Raw genomic sequence first — 16,070 nt, forward strand, 5'->3', positions numbered from 1 at the left:
AATGTAGAGGAGACCTTTGAGGTCATCTTGGTCTAAAACTCTTTTTCATAAATGGGTGAAAACTAGCCTGGGAGTACAAGTGAAAAATCCTTCATTATGAATATACAAATTTTTATTTATATTATATAAAAGTTATTAAGCTATTACAAATTCATTTTTCCATACAAAGCGATGACAACTCAAATTTGAAGATCCCTATCCTCCCTAAATAATTAAAGAATTTTAAAAAGTTATTAAAAAAATTTTCAGTCTTTGGAAGTCACTGAAGAGTTTACAGTCTAGATCTTATGACTACAAAAAGGGAACATAAAACTAGATGGGACACGGAGAAGTAAGATGCTGTTAGGCTTGCCTCTAAGGCTAAACACAATTATCACCTTCATAAAAAAAAAAAAGAACATAACCATTTCTTTGTACAAATAAACAACAACAAAAGATGTGTGTGGGAGGAAGGGGTCAACCAAGGTTGAGGATGGTCACAGAGTTTTGGATAATATAACATGAGGTTCGGTTAAATTAATTTTCTTTCTATCTGTTGCCAATGGAGTTACTAAAGATATCAAAGTTAAACCAAGTTAGGTGTTATGGTTCATGCCTTTAAACCCAGCATTCAAGAGGCAGAGACAGGCAGATCTCCTTGAGTTTGAGCAAGGTTAGCCTGTTCTATACAGAATTCCAGGACAGCATTATTTTGAGATTATCTTTAAAAGTAAACAAATAAACAAAATTCGAAGCATATACAGATAAAAGGACCTCAAAGATGGCTGATGAGAAGGATCAGTAGGTAAAAATATTTGTTGCTAAATATCTTACAACCTGAACTTAATACAAAGGTGAGAGTTATCCTCTGACTTCCAATGATAACTACCTGCACACACACACATAGTAATAAAACACAAAGCAAGAGCTCAAACAAATGGATTTTCTACTGAATATAAGTCAATTATAAACACATTTTTGGTTTGTTTGCTTGAGTCTCTGTTTATTGGAAAAACAAGGTAAGAACAAAAAAATTACAATCCCATATTGCAATTACCAAGAAGGCATTTAAATAGTCTATATTACTTACATCTTTATATTAATCTCTACTAAATTATCATTAACCTTCCTTAAAATAAAAAACAAAATAATACAGATTAACTTTATTTTCTATGTGAGTGTTTTGCCTGAATGTACATGTGTATGTGTATGACTGCATGCAACTCATAAGAGTGCATCAAATCTCCCAGAACCACGTGAGAGCTAGGATTTGAACCCGAGTTTTCTGCAAGAGCAACAAGTGCTTTTGATTGCTGAGCCATCTCTCGAAAGCCCCCCATCAACTCTTCTTAATAGATTTTACTGCCTGGCTCGATGAAAATGCTTTACATTACACCTACATCTTGATTGTCTTTTTTAAAAAGGTGCTTTTCTTAGCATATATGAACTATGGATCTCATGAGTTTGCCATATATATCCATAAAGAATTTTGAACATGCCCTTACCATTCTTTCTTTTTTTCCCTCTTTTTAAAATTAGAACCATCACATACATTTATTTGTTTGTTTGTTTATTTATTTATTATGTATACAATATTCTGTCTCCGTGTATGCCTGCAGGCCAGAAGAGGGCACCAGACCTCATTACATATGGCTGTGAGCCACCATGTGGTTGCTGGGAATTGAACTCAGGACCTTTGGAAGAGCAAACAATGCTCTTAACCATTGAGCCATCTCTCCAGCCTCCATTCTTTCTTTTTCTCCTCTCTCTCTTGCTGATCTTTTTTTGTAACCAACCTGATGTCTACTTTCTTTTTTATTTACTTTTAAACTTACTAGGAAGAGTTTCAAATTAGGGTTTATTTACAGGATAATTGTGCCCAGTACCACTAAAGAAAACACACCCCCGGCCATTAACGAAGTATACATCCTTAGGGAGAGATAGGGTCTGACTTTTTTAGTTTCTTTTCTTTTCTTTTTTTTTTTTTTGGGTTTTTCGAGACAGGGTTTCTCCGTAGCTTTTGGTTCCTGTCCTGGAACTAGCTCTTGTAGACCAGGCTGGCCTCAAACTCACAGAGATCCGCCTGCCTCTGCCTCCCGAGTGCTGGGATTAAAGGCGTGCGCCACCACCGCCCGGCTTCTTTTCTAGTTTTTAATACTCATCAAAAAAGCTGTTAGGATTCTGCTGTTCCTTAGGAGGAAAAAAAGTTAAGCAGGGTAGTGGCAGCACATGGTTTTCATCTCAGGAGGCAGAGCCAGAGGCAGGCGGATCTCTCTGGACTACAGAACAAGTTCCAGGACACAGAGAAACCCTGTCTTGAAAAACTAAAAAGTTAAAATTAAAACAAAACCCCAACATTATAATTGTGTATATGGTTCTATGTAGATGTTAGCTGTGTATATACTCATGTCTATGCAGATGTTAGAGAACAATGCTGTGGAGTAGTTTTCTCCCTCCACTTTTACCTGGGTTCTGGGGATGGAATTCATGTTAATAGGTGACAAATGTTTGCCCACTTAACCATCATATTAGCTTCCTGCTATTACTCTTAATGAAGAATTGAGCAATGTAGGAAGACTGGGTCTCAGTTTTGCCATTCTATACGTAGGAGTTCTACCACTAACTATAACTAGTAAATCATGTTTTATTTTTTGTTGTTGTTGGTTTTCTTAATATAAGATTTTGCTATGTAGCAGGGGCTAGCAATACAACAATCTTACTTCAGCCTTCTAAATGATGGAACAGCAGGCATGCACTACCATAACAATGACCACTGGTTTGTACAGCAAACCATTTTCCTTTTTAGATAATATCTTCAAGATCCAAGACAAGTCAGTTGATCTGAGTGACTTGGTATAAGCAAATTCCGTAGAGACCCGACTCTCCTTCATTACCTAGACAAAACTCCTACAGTAAACAGCTTTTTGAAAACTATTGCTATTTATGACACCAAGTTACTTATGTTATTGTATCATGCAAAATCCCTTTGACAAGGATCTTGTGGTCAAATATCTCAGAATTTCTTCTATGTGGAAGTTTCTGACACACAATACAAATGAGAGCATTATTTAGGTAGGACGTGTCAATTAAGGCTTCTGCAGTGTGCTACTGACTTAGCAGCATTGCCCTTTCTTTATGTAGATGCCTGCAGCAGTCCTCCCTTCCACATCCTATGCCATTTTGGCTAATCCTTCATTTTCCCAACTCCCAAGAACTTAGGTTCTTGGGGAAAAAGAAAACCTTTTAAGTTTGGAGGAACTAGGGAAGACGTGCCTGGAGTTGGAGACTTCATCACATCAAATAAGCTACATGCAGCATCCTCATGAATGTGGTGCCAGAGGAGGGCAATACAGACACTGAGGGAGGCAGCCTGAATCCAGATCTGAGGATTAGAGAAAAGGGTATTCCAGGGAACAGAACTCTACCTATAGAAAGAGCTAATGAAGTATGCCCTATGTTTCTGAAAAAGCATTATAAGTTTGAAGAACAATCTATTTCCAAAACAACTACCAAACACTGCTGTTACTAGACCCAACCAGAGAGTCACAGAAAGGCAGACAGTCTTTTACAGCATGTTCCATATCTCTAGGGAACAAGAAGTCTAACCCACTGTTATCTGATCAAATAACAGGAATTACGTCAATTATGAGAGATTTTTTTTTCCTCTAAACTCCTTCAAGAAGTAACAGTGATTGATTACTTAGCTACAATCATAATCTTGTCCATTTTTATGGCTACATCAGTGCTTTAAATATTTGGGGCCCAATATCACACAATAATCACAAATGGCCATGCTAACCAGTACCACAAAACCATTTACAAAATACATCCCTTCTATCAATTGCCTTCTGCTCTCACTCAGTAACTTGTAAAGATTCCCGGTAAGGTAATACTGAATAGTCACAAATTAGAGCACCAAAATGCAGCACACATTCCATCTTGGTCATTGTGGCTCCTGATGCGTTAATGTTCATGTGTAATAACTAACAAAATATAAACTGATAGTTATCTTGCGACTCATGAGCAGCTAGTTATGTAAAACACACCACAACTATATGCATCATCTAGTATTGTAACATATTTTCATCCACAGGAAGGTGAGCGTACACATGCACACACATACCTTCTTACAGGAGCTGAATGTGCCATCAGGCAGAAGAGGCCTTCGGCGCCTCTCAGGCATAAAGGGTGAGCCAAAGCGAATGTAGTGTTTGGGGGTGGTACAAATTAACGGGGAATGAATAAGACCCGGTAGCATGTTGAGGGTTGTTGCCAACACAGTTGGGTCAGTGGTGATACGTAAAGGACACTCAACAGGACATTCTTGCTTCTCTGTTTTGTCATTCAACCATTCTGTAACTAGATACTAAGGTTAAAAAACAAACAACAAATCATTAATTAACACTGAGTAAGTAACAGCCATAAGGAGCAGTAGTGTAGTTCACAAAGACAAACCTCATCTAAAAACTAGAACAGATGCAACAACCATCGTGAGGATGTATGGTTTCTTTACCCTCTCTGTGCTCACAAAGAAAGAACACCTTCAGTTACCAGTATTTAAGCTCTGTCTATAAAGCCAAGTGAACAAAAAGTAAGTAGGATGGTTTCAGCTTTCAGCATAAATGACTTTTACCTAGAATGTTCAATCTATAATTCTAAGATTATTTCTTTTCTGGGGACTTACTATAAACAGTCTTATTTTACTCAGACACTCCTTGTCTGACCTGATTTATACTGTCACTTACCTTTTTGGTTTTAGGGTATTTAGATGCAGCACGGATGACATGTGATCCAGTAGCTGATACCACAGTTGGTTCAGACCCCGTTAACTGTCTGTTCTCTCCTGAACTGTCTATGTTTCCAGCTTCAGGAGGAGTTACTGAGCTGTTACTTCCTCCTTCATCCAAGGCAGCTTGTGAAAGCTCTGCCTGCTGTGCAATGGCCTGCTTCTGGCGTTTTAGTCTTTGGGCTGAACTGGTCCGGTACCGAGAAATTCGACTCTTCGGTCGGGGTCTAGAAGGCTTAGCTGGAGGTGGTTTGGGGATTGGTTTTTCTGCAGCTACATCCTGTAAACAACATGAGAGACAAATTTTACTAGAAATTTCTCTTCTCTTTTGCGGAAAGAATCTTGCAGGTTGGCCTCTAGCTTACCTTAGATTCCCAAGTGCTGGGATTAGACAAGCCACCTCTTAACCAGCATCAGAAATTTCATACCTGTTTCTTATTTAGTCTATTTAAAGCATTCTAAATGATAATGTTGAAAAAGAATTTATTGTCATTTTAAATGTAATCTTTGGGGCTGGAAATATGAATCAGCAATTATCAGTACTTGGTGCTCTTGCAGCAAAGACCTGTTTCAGTTCCTAGCACCCACATAGTAATTCACAACCTAATCTAACTCCAGTTTTAGAATGTCACCTTCTGACTTCTGTGGGCACCAGCCACCCACATGTAATCATTCACACATAAAAATAAAAAAATCTGAATTGGGTATGGGTGTCACTTATCTTTAACCTCAGCACTAAGGAGGCAGAGGCAGGTAGAATTCTGTGAGTTCAAAGTGAGTGCAATCTACAAAGCAAGTTTCACGCCAGCCAGGGCTATACAGTGAGAACCCGTCACAAAGCAAAAATATTTTTCTTCCAGTTACAAGATTATTTTTTTATATATTTTTTTGAAAAAAATTTCCGCCTCCTCCCCAAGCAAAAATATTTTTTAAATGTAATCTTTACATGCAAAACTTTTTCGATTAATATCACCTAAACAGACTGCAGATGAACATCTGGCTTAGTTAATTCTAATAAACAAATAGAAAATAAAAATAGATCAGAAGTCAGTTAAAGGTAGCTACCTAATATAATCTTAGCAGGAAAGTAAATTCTTGTTTCTTTTCCACACCCAAGTTTTATGTTAAGCCTTATTGTTTGTTGCTAAGTCAGGGAAAAAACAGACATGTTAACTGGGCCATTTAGACTGTCCAAGAGAGAAACCCAACAATTTGTTTTCTTTCCTTGGGGACGAAGACAAAGCTAGGTGAGGTCTTCTGCACGTTCAGCACACATTCTCATACTAAGCTACACCAAGCCCAGTCCCCAAACCAAATGATCCTTGAACTCACCACCCTGCTTATCTGGGAGACTGTTTAGAGCTGAGGCCTTTTATTATTCAAATTTTGACTTCACTTGCACCCCACAAATCAGCTGCTCTCATCAAAATGGCTTTACTTATTCTAATACAGAGCCAAGTTGAAAATACTAATTTTTACCATTCTAAAAAAGAAAAAAGACAACTAATGTTCGTAGACACAGACTGTTAAAGAGTTTTCTCTCTTACCCCAGTGTGGGAAGACCTCCTTGTATTCACACCAGTGCTCTGTGGGGTGCTTGGGATGGCAATATTTGAAACAGGGTTGCTAACTTCAGACTCAGGAGCTGTAGTTTTTGTCTCTTCTCCAACGGCTGTCTCTGAACTGCTGGTAGTAATCTCTATGTCTGAGCTGCTCTGTTCTACAGGCTGATCCCGCCGTTTCTTTCTTTTTTCTAAATTTTCAAAAGCATGCATGATGGCTTCAACCTTCCTATCTTCCCGAGTCTAAAAAAAAGAAGGAAGGTTCAACTAGAAGCAGGTCCAGGTGTTTTATAAGTAACTATCAGTGGAGTTTATAACAACTTATTCAAGAAAGCATATGCATTTTTGAACTATAAGACAAAATCTTAAAATTTTGTTTTAAATATAGGAAACAATTATGAAACAAAGCAAATTCAAAAGCTAAAAATTTTAAAACCAGCTGAGCTACTACCTTCACAGGTTTAGTACATAAATCAACCACAACCAATACCTATCCTATTTTCTGAGCTCAAAAACAAAGCAAACTGTTATTAAGCCTTTTCTAACCACAAATAAACACAATTAACAAACTTCTTTAATTCATTTGACAGAAAAAGTATTATGGCTTAGATGTGAAACGTGCCCCAAAGGCTTGGAACAAGTGGTAATTACTACTGTGAGGTTGTGGAAACCCCAGGACTGGAACCTACTTGGATGAAGCAAGCCACTAGAGGTGTGCCTTGGAAGGGTATATTCTGTCTTTGGCCCCTTTACACTTTCCTTATGTCTGTTCTGGTAGTAATGAGGTAAGTAATTTTTTTTTTATTGCAATGGACTCCTGCTGTCCTATTTCTGCTTGTTACCGAATCAATGAATCCAGCAGACCTGGACTGAAACTTGTGAGACTTAAGCCCAAGTAGACAGGGCCTCCTTTATGTTGTTTTTCTTAAACATTTCTGTCATGGAGATATAGGGCTAAGAGAGGTGATTTTTCCCCCCATCCTCCCAATAATTTGGGACTGAAATCAAGACCCTGTGCATATTGTGCAACTTTACTATCACTCGCTCTACTTGATTTTGATTTTTAAATATAAAACTCAAAACAAAGCAAGAAAACTAATCCAACAAACTCTGGTCTTTGCTGCCAAGTTTTAGGGAAATCCAATTGTTAGAAGGAAATATCTTAAAACCACTGTAAGATAGTTACCATAAACTACTGAGGATGTGCCTACATATAGAAAAATGAAAACTATAATGATATCTACTTTATGGTAAACTCCTAGAGTCAGGAGAAACACAGAGACTTACCCTCCTGCTATGAGCTGGGTTCTCCTGGTCATCTGTAGGCTCATCTTTTTCTTCTTCAGGTTTTTCTTCTGGATTGTCAGCTTCCTTTAACACAGAAGCACTATTAGATCATACTCAAGCTCCAAGCAATATCAACCTGCTTTATTCTGGCATCATTACTTCTCCACCCCTTTCTATGCTCTAAGCTAGGAATTGAGCCCAGGTCCTTATACATGATAAGTAGAAGGGCTATGAGTCAAAGGATGCTTTATTGTTGTTTGTACATTTATTGAGATAGGGCCTTATTATACAGCCTAAGCTGGTTTCAAATTCAAGATCACCTGGACTCAGCCTTACAGATGCTGGGACTCTGTCTGTGTATCATCATACCAGGCCTTGAAAGGATAGTTCTTGATATTATTACTATTACTATTACTATTATTAGTGTCTTTTCTTTCGTTCTGGGACACATCTCATGTTTTGTTTCTCAAGACAGGGTTTTCTGAGTAATAGCCCTCACTGCTGGAGCCTCTTCCTCCTGAGGGCTGGTATTAAGGGCATGCACTACCATGCCTCGGAGTGGTCTCATGGTTCTTAATATATAAAGTGAAAAGACTCAAGTAAGTATATTCATGCTGATGTGAGTAACATTAAAGGTTTTAGTACAGTATCTCTAAAACAATACACGGCAACCTGAGTTCAGACACCCTGACTTGGCCAGGGAGATTACCTCATGCTCACTGGAAACAGTTACTTTTTCTGAAACTTCTTGTGGTTGTGGGTTATGATTCTCTTCTGGAGTCTCATTTTGCTGTTCCATTTCCAGCTCTTTCCGCCGCGCTTTTCTACGTCTGGTCTCTGCTCCAATAATGGGAAAGCTAGGAGGAGGTGGGAGTGGCAATTCTGCAGCATTGGGATTTCTTTTTTGTATAGGGCAATTCCGGTTTCCCTTGTGACACGCACAGTCCACTTTGTAATTACTGTGCCAAAGAAACAACCAAAAGTGTCTCAATATTCTTGAAAAGAGAACATTATGGCATATTATCCATTCACTTTATTAAAACAGTGTAGAAATTTCCTGTTATCTTTGAATAACATAGAATAGGTATGATACTTTCAGTAAATATTCTGTTTCTCTGTGTATCTCTTGTAGTCTATGTACAGAAGTGGAAAGAAGCAAACCTCCACCAAATCAGCCTACAGTTTTATTTTGAGACAAGGTCTGGCTGGCATGGAACTCCCTATGTAGACCAGGGTGACCTGGAACTCATAAAGATCCACTAACTTCTGCCTCTCATGTGCTGGGATTACATAACTTCTAGGCAGAAAATACATTACTCATGAAAAGAATAGGCCGAGCAAAAAAAAGAGGGGGGGTGAAGAATTGAAAACAGACTTCTTGAGTTAAAAATCTTAACACTGTCACTTATTCAGGCTGGTAAAAGTTTCTGATGTCTTACCAGTTACTATATTCATAATCAAAAGCAATAGTGACTTCAGCATCCTTGGTGATAGCAGAGACAGCATAGATACACAGGTGAATCATCCCATCTGCAATCATGTGTCTCACCTGTGTGAACAAGGTAACAATAGGTTTGCCTTTAAAACCAACTTTTCCATAAATGGGAAAAGTCTGAGCCAAATAACTTCTGCCCATTTTGAGTACTCTATTATTTTATTTAATGCTATCATTTTATTTGAAATTATTATATAGTAACAAACAACCTATTAGACTTCTTCAAAAGAAAAAGGCAACAATGTTACAAATCAGGGTAAAATTGTTTTATATCTTAAAGATCATTTGCATTCTGCTGGAGAATTACAATTCCTTAGCCTGCAAACAAAGCTGTTAATCTTACTGCACTTAGTGTGAATGCATCAAATAATGAATTTTAGAAATGTCTAGAAATTCTCAACACTGTTTTCCATAATCTAGAAAAGTAAAGACAAATGGCTTGGCTGGGAATAATGACTACCACCACCACATGGACTTTTTATTTTTATCCAATAATATTTATAAACTTATCCACTTTGTCTTAATTCTTAGCAAATACAAACTTGCCTCTTATTTCTGTCCTCTTTAAATCAATGTCCTTGTCCCATTTCCATATGATACTACACTTCTGTTTATTCACCACTGTATTTAAAGAACATACAACTAATAGCTACAGACCTTCATCTGGGTGAAGTTTTCAGACTGTTTCTTCAGTAAACGTGTCCTTTGTGGTTCCACTGAAAGGGATGTTGCTAAAGATTGCTTACCTCTGCATTTGGTGTACATGATCTCCTGATGAACCGAGCATCATTACCGAAAGTACGAGCATCCACACACATCTCTACACCATTGAATTTTGAGTAGAAGAGCACAAAGGGATATGGTCTAGGGATACAATTAAAATTCCTGTAATTCTCAACACAAATAAAAGGCCACCCCACGACTACAAATGTGAATCATATGCTGACATAAGAAGGAAGAGTCATTTGCAATGCCTAAGCTAGAAAACACCACAAACTTGTCTGCTTTTCATTTAAGAATAAACACAAAACAAAGAATGCTGGGCTTGGAAAGGAGTCATCACCACTTCACACACTAAACATTTTGCAGATTTATTAGCCCTTTCAAAAGTACCAATGACAGACAGACATGGGCGTATTTGAATCATTAGCTTTTCCTCAGAATCAAGTAAGATGATTTTCATAGCAATACTGACTGGTCAGCCAGAACCATGCAAGCCCTCAGTGTTCAATGAATGACGTTCTTACTTTTTGAAGAAATGCCCATTGACCTCAAACTGTTGTCGTAACATGACTTTCCCACGATATTCTATTATAAGAGTGTCCAAAGCCAAATCTCTTGCAGCTCTCAGGATTTTCCGGTGCTTTTGAACACGAGTGACTCTCCCCAGCTGTAACTGAATAAAAACAGAACATTAACATTTAAGAATAGCAACAGCAATGTGGTCAGCATTTACAATGTTTTCTAACTATTGAAAAGGCACCAACATTTTCAGGTTTTATCTGTGTGTTATAGCTTGGAGATCAGAAAATTTTCATTTTGACATAGATCAATTTCTCCAGGAAACATGTTCCAACTGGTGACTCCAGAAAATGCAAACTTACAATGGCAGTAGAGACGTATCTACTTAGATTAGCTTTCTATAAATCTTTTGTAATTCCAATCTAGGCTGCATAAGAAACTTCCGCCACCATTTATTAAATAAAGACAGTTCTAAAATATGTACCTAGACAGTTTAGTTACTGCAATCTGATTTTGGACAAAGATGATCAGCAAGTAAGTAGTTCATTTGTTATTCTGTAAGGAGCTATAATTCTAACCCATTCTTGTTCTTTGGGTATTAAAAAAATCTCAATCTTTAAATGTCTTTAATGCTTTAGTTCTTACCTGCATTTGTGAACCAATTACTGTATTATTACAGGCCAGTTCAGTCTTATTAATAGTGTCTAAAATAGCAGGTTTGCCAACAAATTCCTTGTTAGAATGTAGATGTTGCTCGAGGGCATTCTGTACATCTGCACTGTACTGATTAGTGAAAGCTTCTTCATACTGATCAGTCCATAGTCTTATCCGATTTTCCCAGCCCTCAGTGGTATTTTCATCTAAATTCTGTGCTTCAGAGGGAGGATTCTGTAGAGAACAAAGATCAAGTGAATTAGTAAGAGACCATTCATAAATATGGAGGAAGGCAGGATAAGCAAGGTACTTGTTTTCAATTGGCAATTGGTGTGGTATAAGAGCAGTGGACTAAGAATTAGGAGATTAGGCTTCTGTTACTAATGAACTGTGAGTTCTTGAACAAATTCAAGTGAGAAAACTTATCTGCCCATTTATAAAGTAAGAATTTAATCTAGTCAGTATTTTCATTACTGGCTTCATGATCATTTTAAGTCATAAAAATCAATTTTTTTAAAAATCAAGATTTATGTCAAATTCCTAAAAAAATTCAAAAAAGCAAAAAGCATCTTAGGTTGTTTTAGTGTATAAAATTTCAAAATGGATTAATATTTACTTGTGTTAGAATAGCACTATAAACGGTTTGTCTTTGTATTAAGAGAATGGTTGTTTTTATACCATCTATTAATTTCATTAGCAATACTAGTTCATAATCTTACCCACCCACAAGAAAAATTACTATTTGGGAACATTACCAAATGTACTTTGAATAATGTATTGTCATTCTATGTAATCTACCAGAATTATTTAACCAAATGTGTTGAAGAAACATCGGTTAACTTTATTGTTTTATTTTTAAGATTTATTTTATTAATGTGCATGTGCCACAGTACTTCAGTGGAGGCAAGAGGACAGCTTGCAGGAGTTAAATCTCTCCTGCCACTTTGATCTCTGGGATCAAAGTCAGGCTGTAACGCTTGGCAGAAAGTGGCTTTCCCTGCTAAGTCACCTTGCTGGCTAAGAGTTGTGTCTAGTATGAAAACTCTTGACTTTGAGTTCAAATGCTGTTTTCTTCTATCCATTCTCCTAGGTAATAGCTGGATATTTAGTAAAATTCTCATTTATTGTGAGAACAAAATTTAATAACCCAACTTAAAATAATTAAAGTAAAACCTTTTTTGTCTACTTAGATTTTAACATATACCTATGGGAGTGAGCTGAAACTAAGGAAAGTGACAGTTTATGTGAGCTTAGCAACAGATGGCTTTCTAAGGTTTCCAAACTCTGGAGCTAGTTCCAGTAATTAGTTGATAATAGAAAAAAGGATTTACAGTTGAGGTCTACAGTTAGCCCCCAAATTCTATGTAGGATTCTTCTTAGTAAATGAAACAAAATGAGGGGCTGGAGAGATGGCTCAGTGGTTAAGAGCACTGACTGCTCTTCCAGAGGACCCGGGTTCAATTCCCAGCACCCACATGGCAGTTCACACCTGTCTGAAGATCCAGTTGCAGGGGATCTGACACCTTCACACCAATGCACATAAAATAAAAGTTAAATAAACCATAAAATATTAAAAAAAAAAAGAAACAAAATGAAATGACCAGTTAAAAGGAATTTGGCTACTCGCAGAGATCTGTCCCATTAAAAAAAAAATAATTATAAATATTTTACAAAATACAGCTCAGGCCTTTGAAACTTCGTGGTTGTGAAAGTTGTCTCCTATTCACACAAGAGGCTAGATCTCCAAATGTTAGGTAAAATGTCACTTGATATCACTGATAACATCAACTGGTGCTCCAAATAAATACAAAGTAATTCCAATACAACAAGTTTATCCTAACTTAGTCACTGTTTATATAATGGCTAATTTAAGACATTAGGAATATGAATACTTACAAGAACCAAACTACAACTTAAAATTCAAACTAAAGATCTTGAATCCTAAATTTTTGGGAGGTATGAGAGCTTATAAGTAGACAGGGAAAAAGATACAAGAAAGTACAACCAATTTTCCTCCATCCTGTTAACTCTGATAAAACCACCAGTACAACAACAAACAACAAAACCAGCCAGTACCTAAAAAGGACATTACTTCTCCATTTTCCAACACCTCCCCTCTCTCACACACACAAAGTCACATAAGCCCAACTATTTGAAAACTAGTATCATATAAATCTCTACCAAACAGATATGCCAAAAAAAGTGATATTTCAACAAGACTAGCTCATATTAACAACAACAATTTCCTGCTAAGGCGTTATCCTTCCAAATGGTGATTCAGAGCCTACATATTGTCTGGGAGCATTTAAAAGAGAGCCTGGGGTCATCAGCAGAAAAACCTCACTCCTGAAGTTGAATCCAGTGACAGAAATAATACATACTAGCCTTGTCAAGTTGGGAGTGTAGGCCTCATAACAAGCCTTATTTGTTAAAAAAATATGTAATTTACCCCACCACCACAAAGCCAGCTAATGAAACAAAATGGAAAATTTTTCATAAAATAGCCAAGAAAATCCACTTTGGAGAAAAGCTCTATGAAAACTGACTGGCAATAATTACAAATTCATGAAAAGCAGACAACAAGATTCTCAGATCAATGTCAGAAAAGAAACCTTCCAAAATGCAAGATCAAATATAAAACACATCGTCAGGGAAGGTTACCCCTTACCTTCATCCGCAAGGACTTCCGGGATCCCTCTTGAAATGCCTATCCCAAAGAGGAAAACAAGTAGAACAAAACAATACTTGGTACCAAGAATGACAATGAGACTAAAACTAAGGCACTAACACTAGTACTCTAAGCTGTCTTGTTTATTCTGTGTAACCAATACAATGCAATACCGCAAACTATGATCAAGAAAAGGGACAGTTCAAAGGCTAATGAACAGATATGAATTCCAATACTTTGGTGGAACTAGACAACTAATAGATAAGAGCATGCACCACAAATACTAAACAGACCCCTGACACCAAGCAGGAATTATAATCCTTAAATTGTAGATTACTAGTTTTGAAATTAAGAAGGAAACAAAGACCAATCCCCTTTACAAAGGGTGGGCAAGTGACCTGGGAGCAACCAAGTTGCTGTGATGGAAAAGAAAGGAATAGAAAACACTAAAGATTTCTTCTGGAGACCTTTTATTTAAGAGTATAAGAAAGTGACCAAGACACTAGGAAACTTAGACCATTCAAGAGATGTTTTCTGAGTTTTGGTGTTGTCTTGTCTAGCTACAAGGACAAACAATAAACCTAATGACATGAGGCCAGTCATATAACCAAGAAAAGAAGTTCAGATTGCTCTGGGGCAGAGAAGTAGGGAGATGTTGTAAGAGAGTGGAAGCCTAGACTTGAGGTTACAACTCATGGGATTGTTCTAGGTAGGGCTGATATTCCATACTTGGGATGGTAGTTGGAGTAGAAGAAACTGAGCCTATGATGAGAAGAGAGCTTGGTCTATTTCTACATAATATAGATTTTTGAGGGAGGAAAAAGTGGCCAAACACTGGCATCAAATTTCTCAAAAAAAAAAAAAAAAAGAAAGAAAAGAAGCATACTATTGCTCAAACATTTGAGCTATTTCAGACATACTTCTATTCAAGGTATTTTTATACTGCATACCTTAATCTTCTTCGTCTTTGGTGCTGCACGACCCTTTTCTGGACTCTTTTTCCGCTTCTTGGGTTTGGTTCTTCTAACAGTTAAGGTGATGCTTGTAGGTGTGTGCTGTGTTGCTGTGTACAACACAGTGGAAGGAGAAAGCTCCTCATCCCAGCTTTCTGTTGCACTGCTATCCCCACCTGAAAAAAGATTTCACAGTTCAGGTACTAACATTAACTCCCTCCCTTCCATGTGCACATCTAGTGAGTGATTATTTCTACTGCAACTCTGCATCTATACATCAACATACACCCCATCTTTCTTCTGAAAATAAGATTTTTTTTTGTTGCTTGCATTAATTATAAGAATTACTTTGTATTCCATCTATTTCCCCCCCTCAAAGTAGTCTCTAGATTCTGTTATTTTTTAACTATAAATGAATCACTTTAAGCCAGGTGGTGGTGGTGCAGGCCTTTAATTCCAGCACTTGGGAGGCAGAGACAGGCGGATCTCTGTGAGTTTGAGGCCAGCCTAGTCTACATGAGCTAGTTCCAGGACAGGCTACAAAGCTACAGAGAAACCCTGTCTTGAAAAACCAATAATAATAATAATAATAATAATAACTTTAAAAAAAGAAATTTATTTTTGGTGCCTACAAAGAATAATTAGACTGTTACAGGTCTATTATTTCTAGATAGAGCTATACAGTGGCTTTATGGGAATTTCTTTATGTGAAGATAGTTATAAAGTATAAGAGAACATTTAAATCACAAACTATTTAGTCAAAATGTGGGTTTAACCCACCTTCTGCTCACCTGATATGTTGTCCTGCTTCCGCCGATGAAGTCTAATAACCTTCCCCCTGCTCATTCCCCTAAAGAGGGAAAATAAACTTAAAGTAGTCCTTCCAGCAACATGCAGCACATCACATCATACACGGGAGAAGTGTCTCTGCATAAACTACCCCCTCCCTCCCACCTACCAAATGTTTCCAGGACATTAAATTTCATATCAAATTCAATAGCTTTAACATCAATCTCTCATTCCTTGTTGTCAGCAATTCTCACCTAGTGCAGAGAATTCGAGCCAAGGAGCACTAAGGAATCATCTACATTAACAAACACAAGAAAGAATACTTTGAGCTTTTCCCTACTGATAAGAAACCCTAATCCCAGCAACCCAGGTTTGAATTTAAATGGAACAGGATCTTACCTGCACTTGTCACAGTTGAGAAGGAAGCCATCCTGAGAAAGACCACAAGGACACCAGGTAGGAACAGTCTCTCCTTCAGAGTTCGGGCTGTCTCCACAGCGTTCCTCTACGGGCGACGGCAGGCCATTCAGGTCAGAACGAGGGATGATCGTCTGGACAGGGGGAGAAGCAGGAGGTGTCGGAGGAGGAGGGGCTCCGTAATTATGATCCTGAAAATAAGATTTTTTAAATCAACAGTGTCCAAACACTGGCCCCT

At 37.5% G+C, this 16,070-nt stretch overlaps 1 protein-coding gene across 17 annotated transcripts in view; it reads right to left on the minus strand.

The window, feature by feature from the left end:
- Setd5 (SET domain containing 5) overlaps positions 1-16,070 on the minus strand; it is a 77,000-nt gene that overhangs the window by 27,314 nt on the left and 33,616 nt on the right. For 7 of the 17 annotated variants that reach the window (XM_075983234.1, XM_075983233.1, XM_075983242.1 and 4 more), the window contains 13 exons: positions 15,815-16,023; positions 15,418-15,476; positions 14,624-14,802; positions 13,674-13,712; positions 10,997-11,239; positions 10,357-10,505; positions 9,856-9,973; positions 9,054-9,163; positions 8,324-8,573; positions 7,615-7,698; positions 6,313-6,570; positions 4,725-5,045; positions 4,103-4,345 (listed from right to left, as the gene is read on the minus strand). In XM_075983234.1, coding sequence (XP_075839349.1) covers positions 4,103-4,345; positions 4,725-5,045; positions 6,313-6,570; positions 7,615-7,698; positions 8,324-8,573; positions 9,054-9,163; positions 9,856-9,973; positions 10,357-10,505; positions 10,997-11,239; positions 13,674-13,712; positions 14,624-14,802; positions 15,418-15,476; positions 15,815-16,023 — 2,262 coding nt within the window. Of the gene's footprint in view, positions 1-4,102; positions 4,346-4,724; positions 5,046-6,312; positions 6,571-7,614; positions 7,699-8,323; positions 8,574-9,053; positions 9,164-9,855; positions 9,974-10,356; positions 10,506-10,996; positions 11,240-13,673; positions 13,713-14,623; positions 14,803-15,417; positions 15,477-15,584; positions 15,711-15,814; positions 16,024-16,070 lie in introns of all 17 variants that reach the window. The other 10 variants (XM_075983238.1, XM_075983246.1, XM_075983236.1 and 7 more) reach the window with 6 other exon arrangements.

This window comes from Microtus pennsylvanicus, chromosome 8, assembly GCF_037038515.1.
Source record: "Microtus pennsylvanicus isolate mMicPen1 chromosome 8, mMicPen1.hap1, whole genome shotgun sequence".
Taxonomy (NCBI): domain Eukaryota; kingdom Metazoa; phylum Chordata; class Mammalia; order Rodentia; family Cricetidae; genus Microtus; species Microtus pennsylvanicus.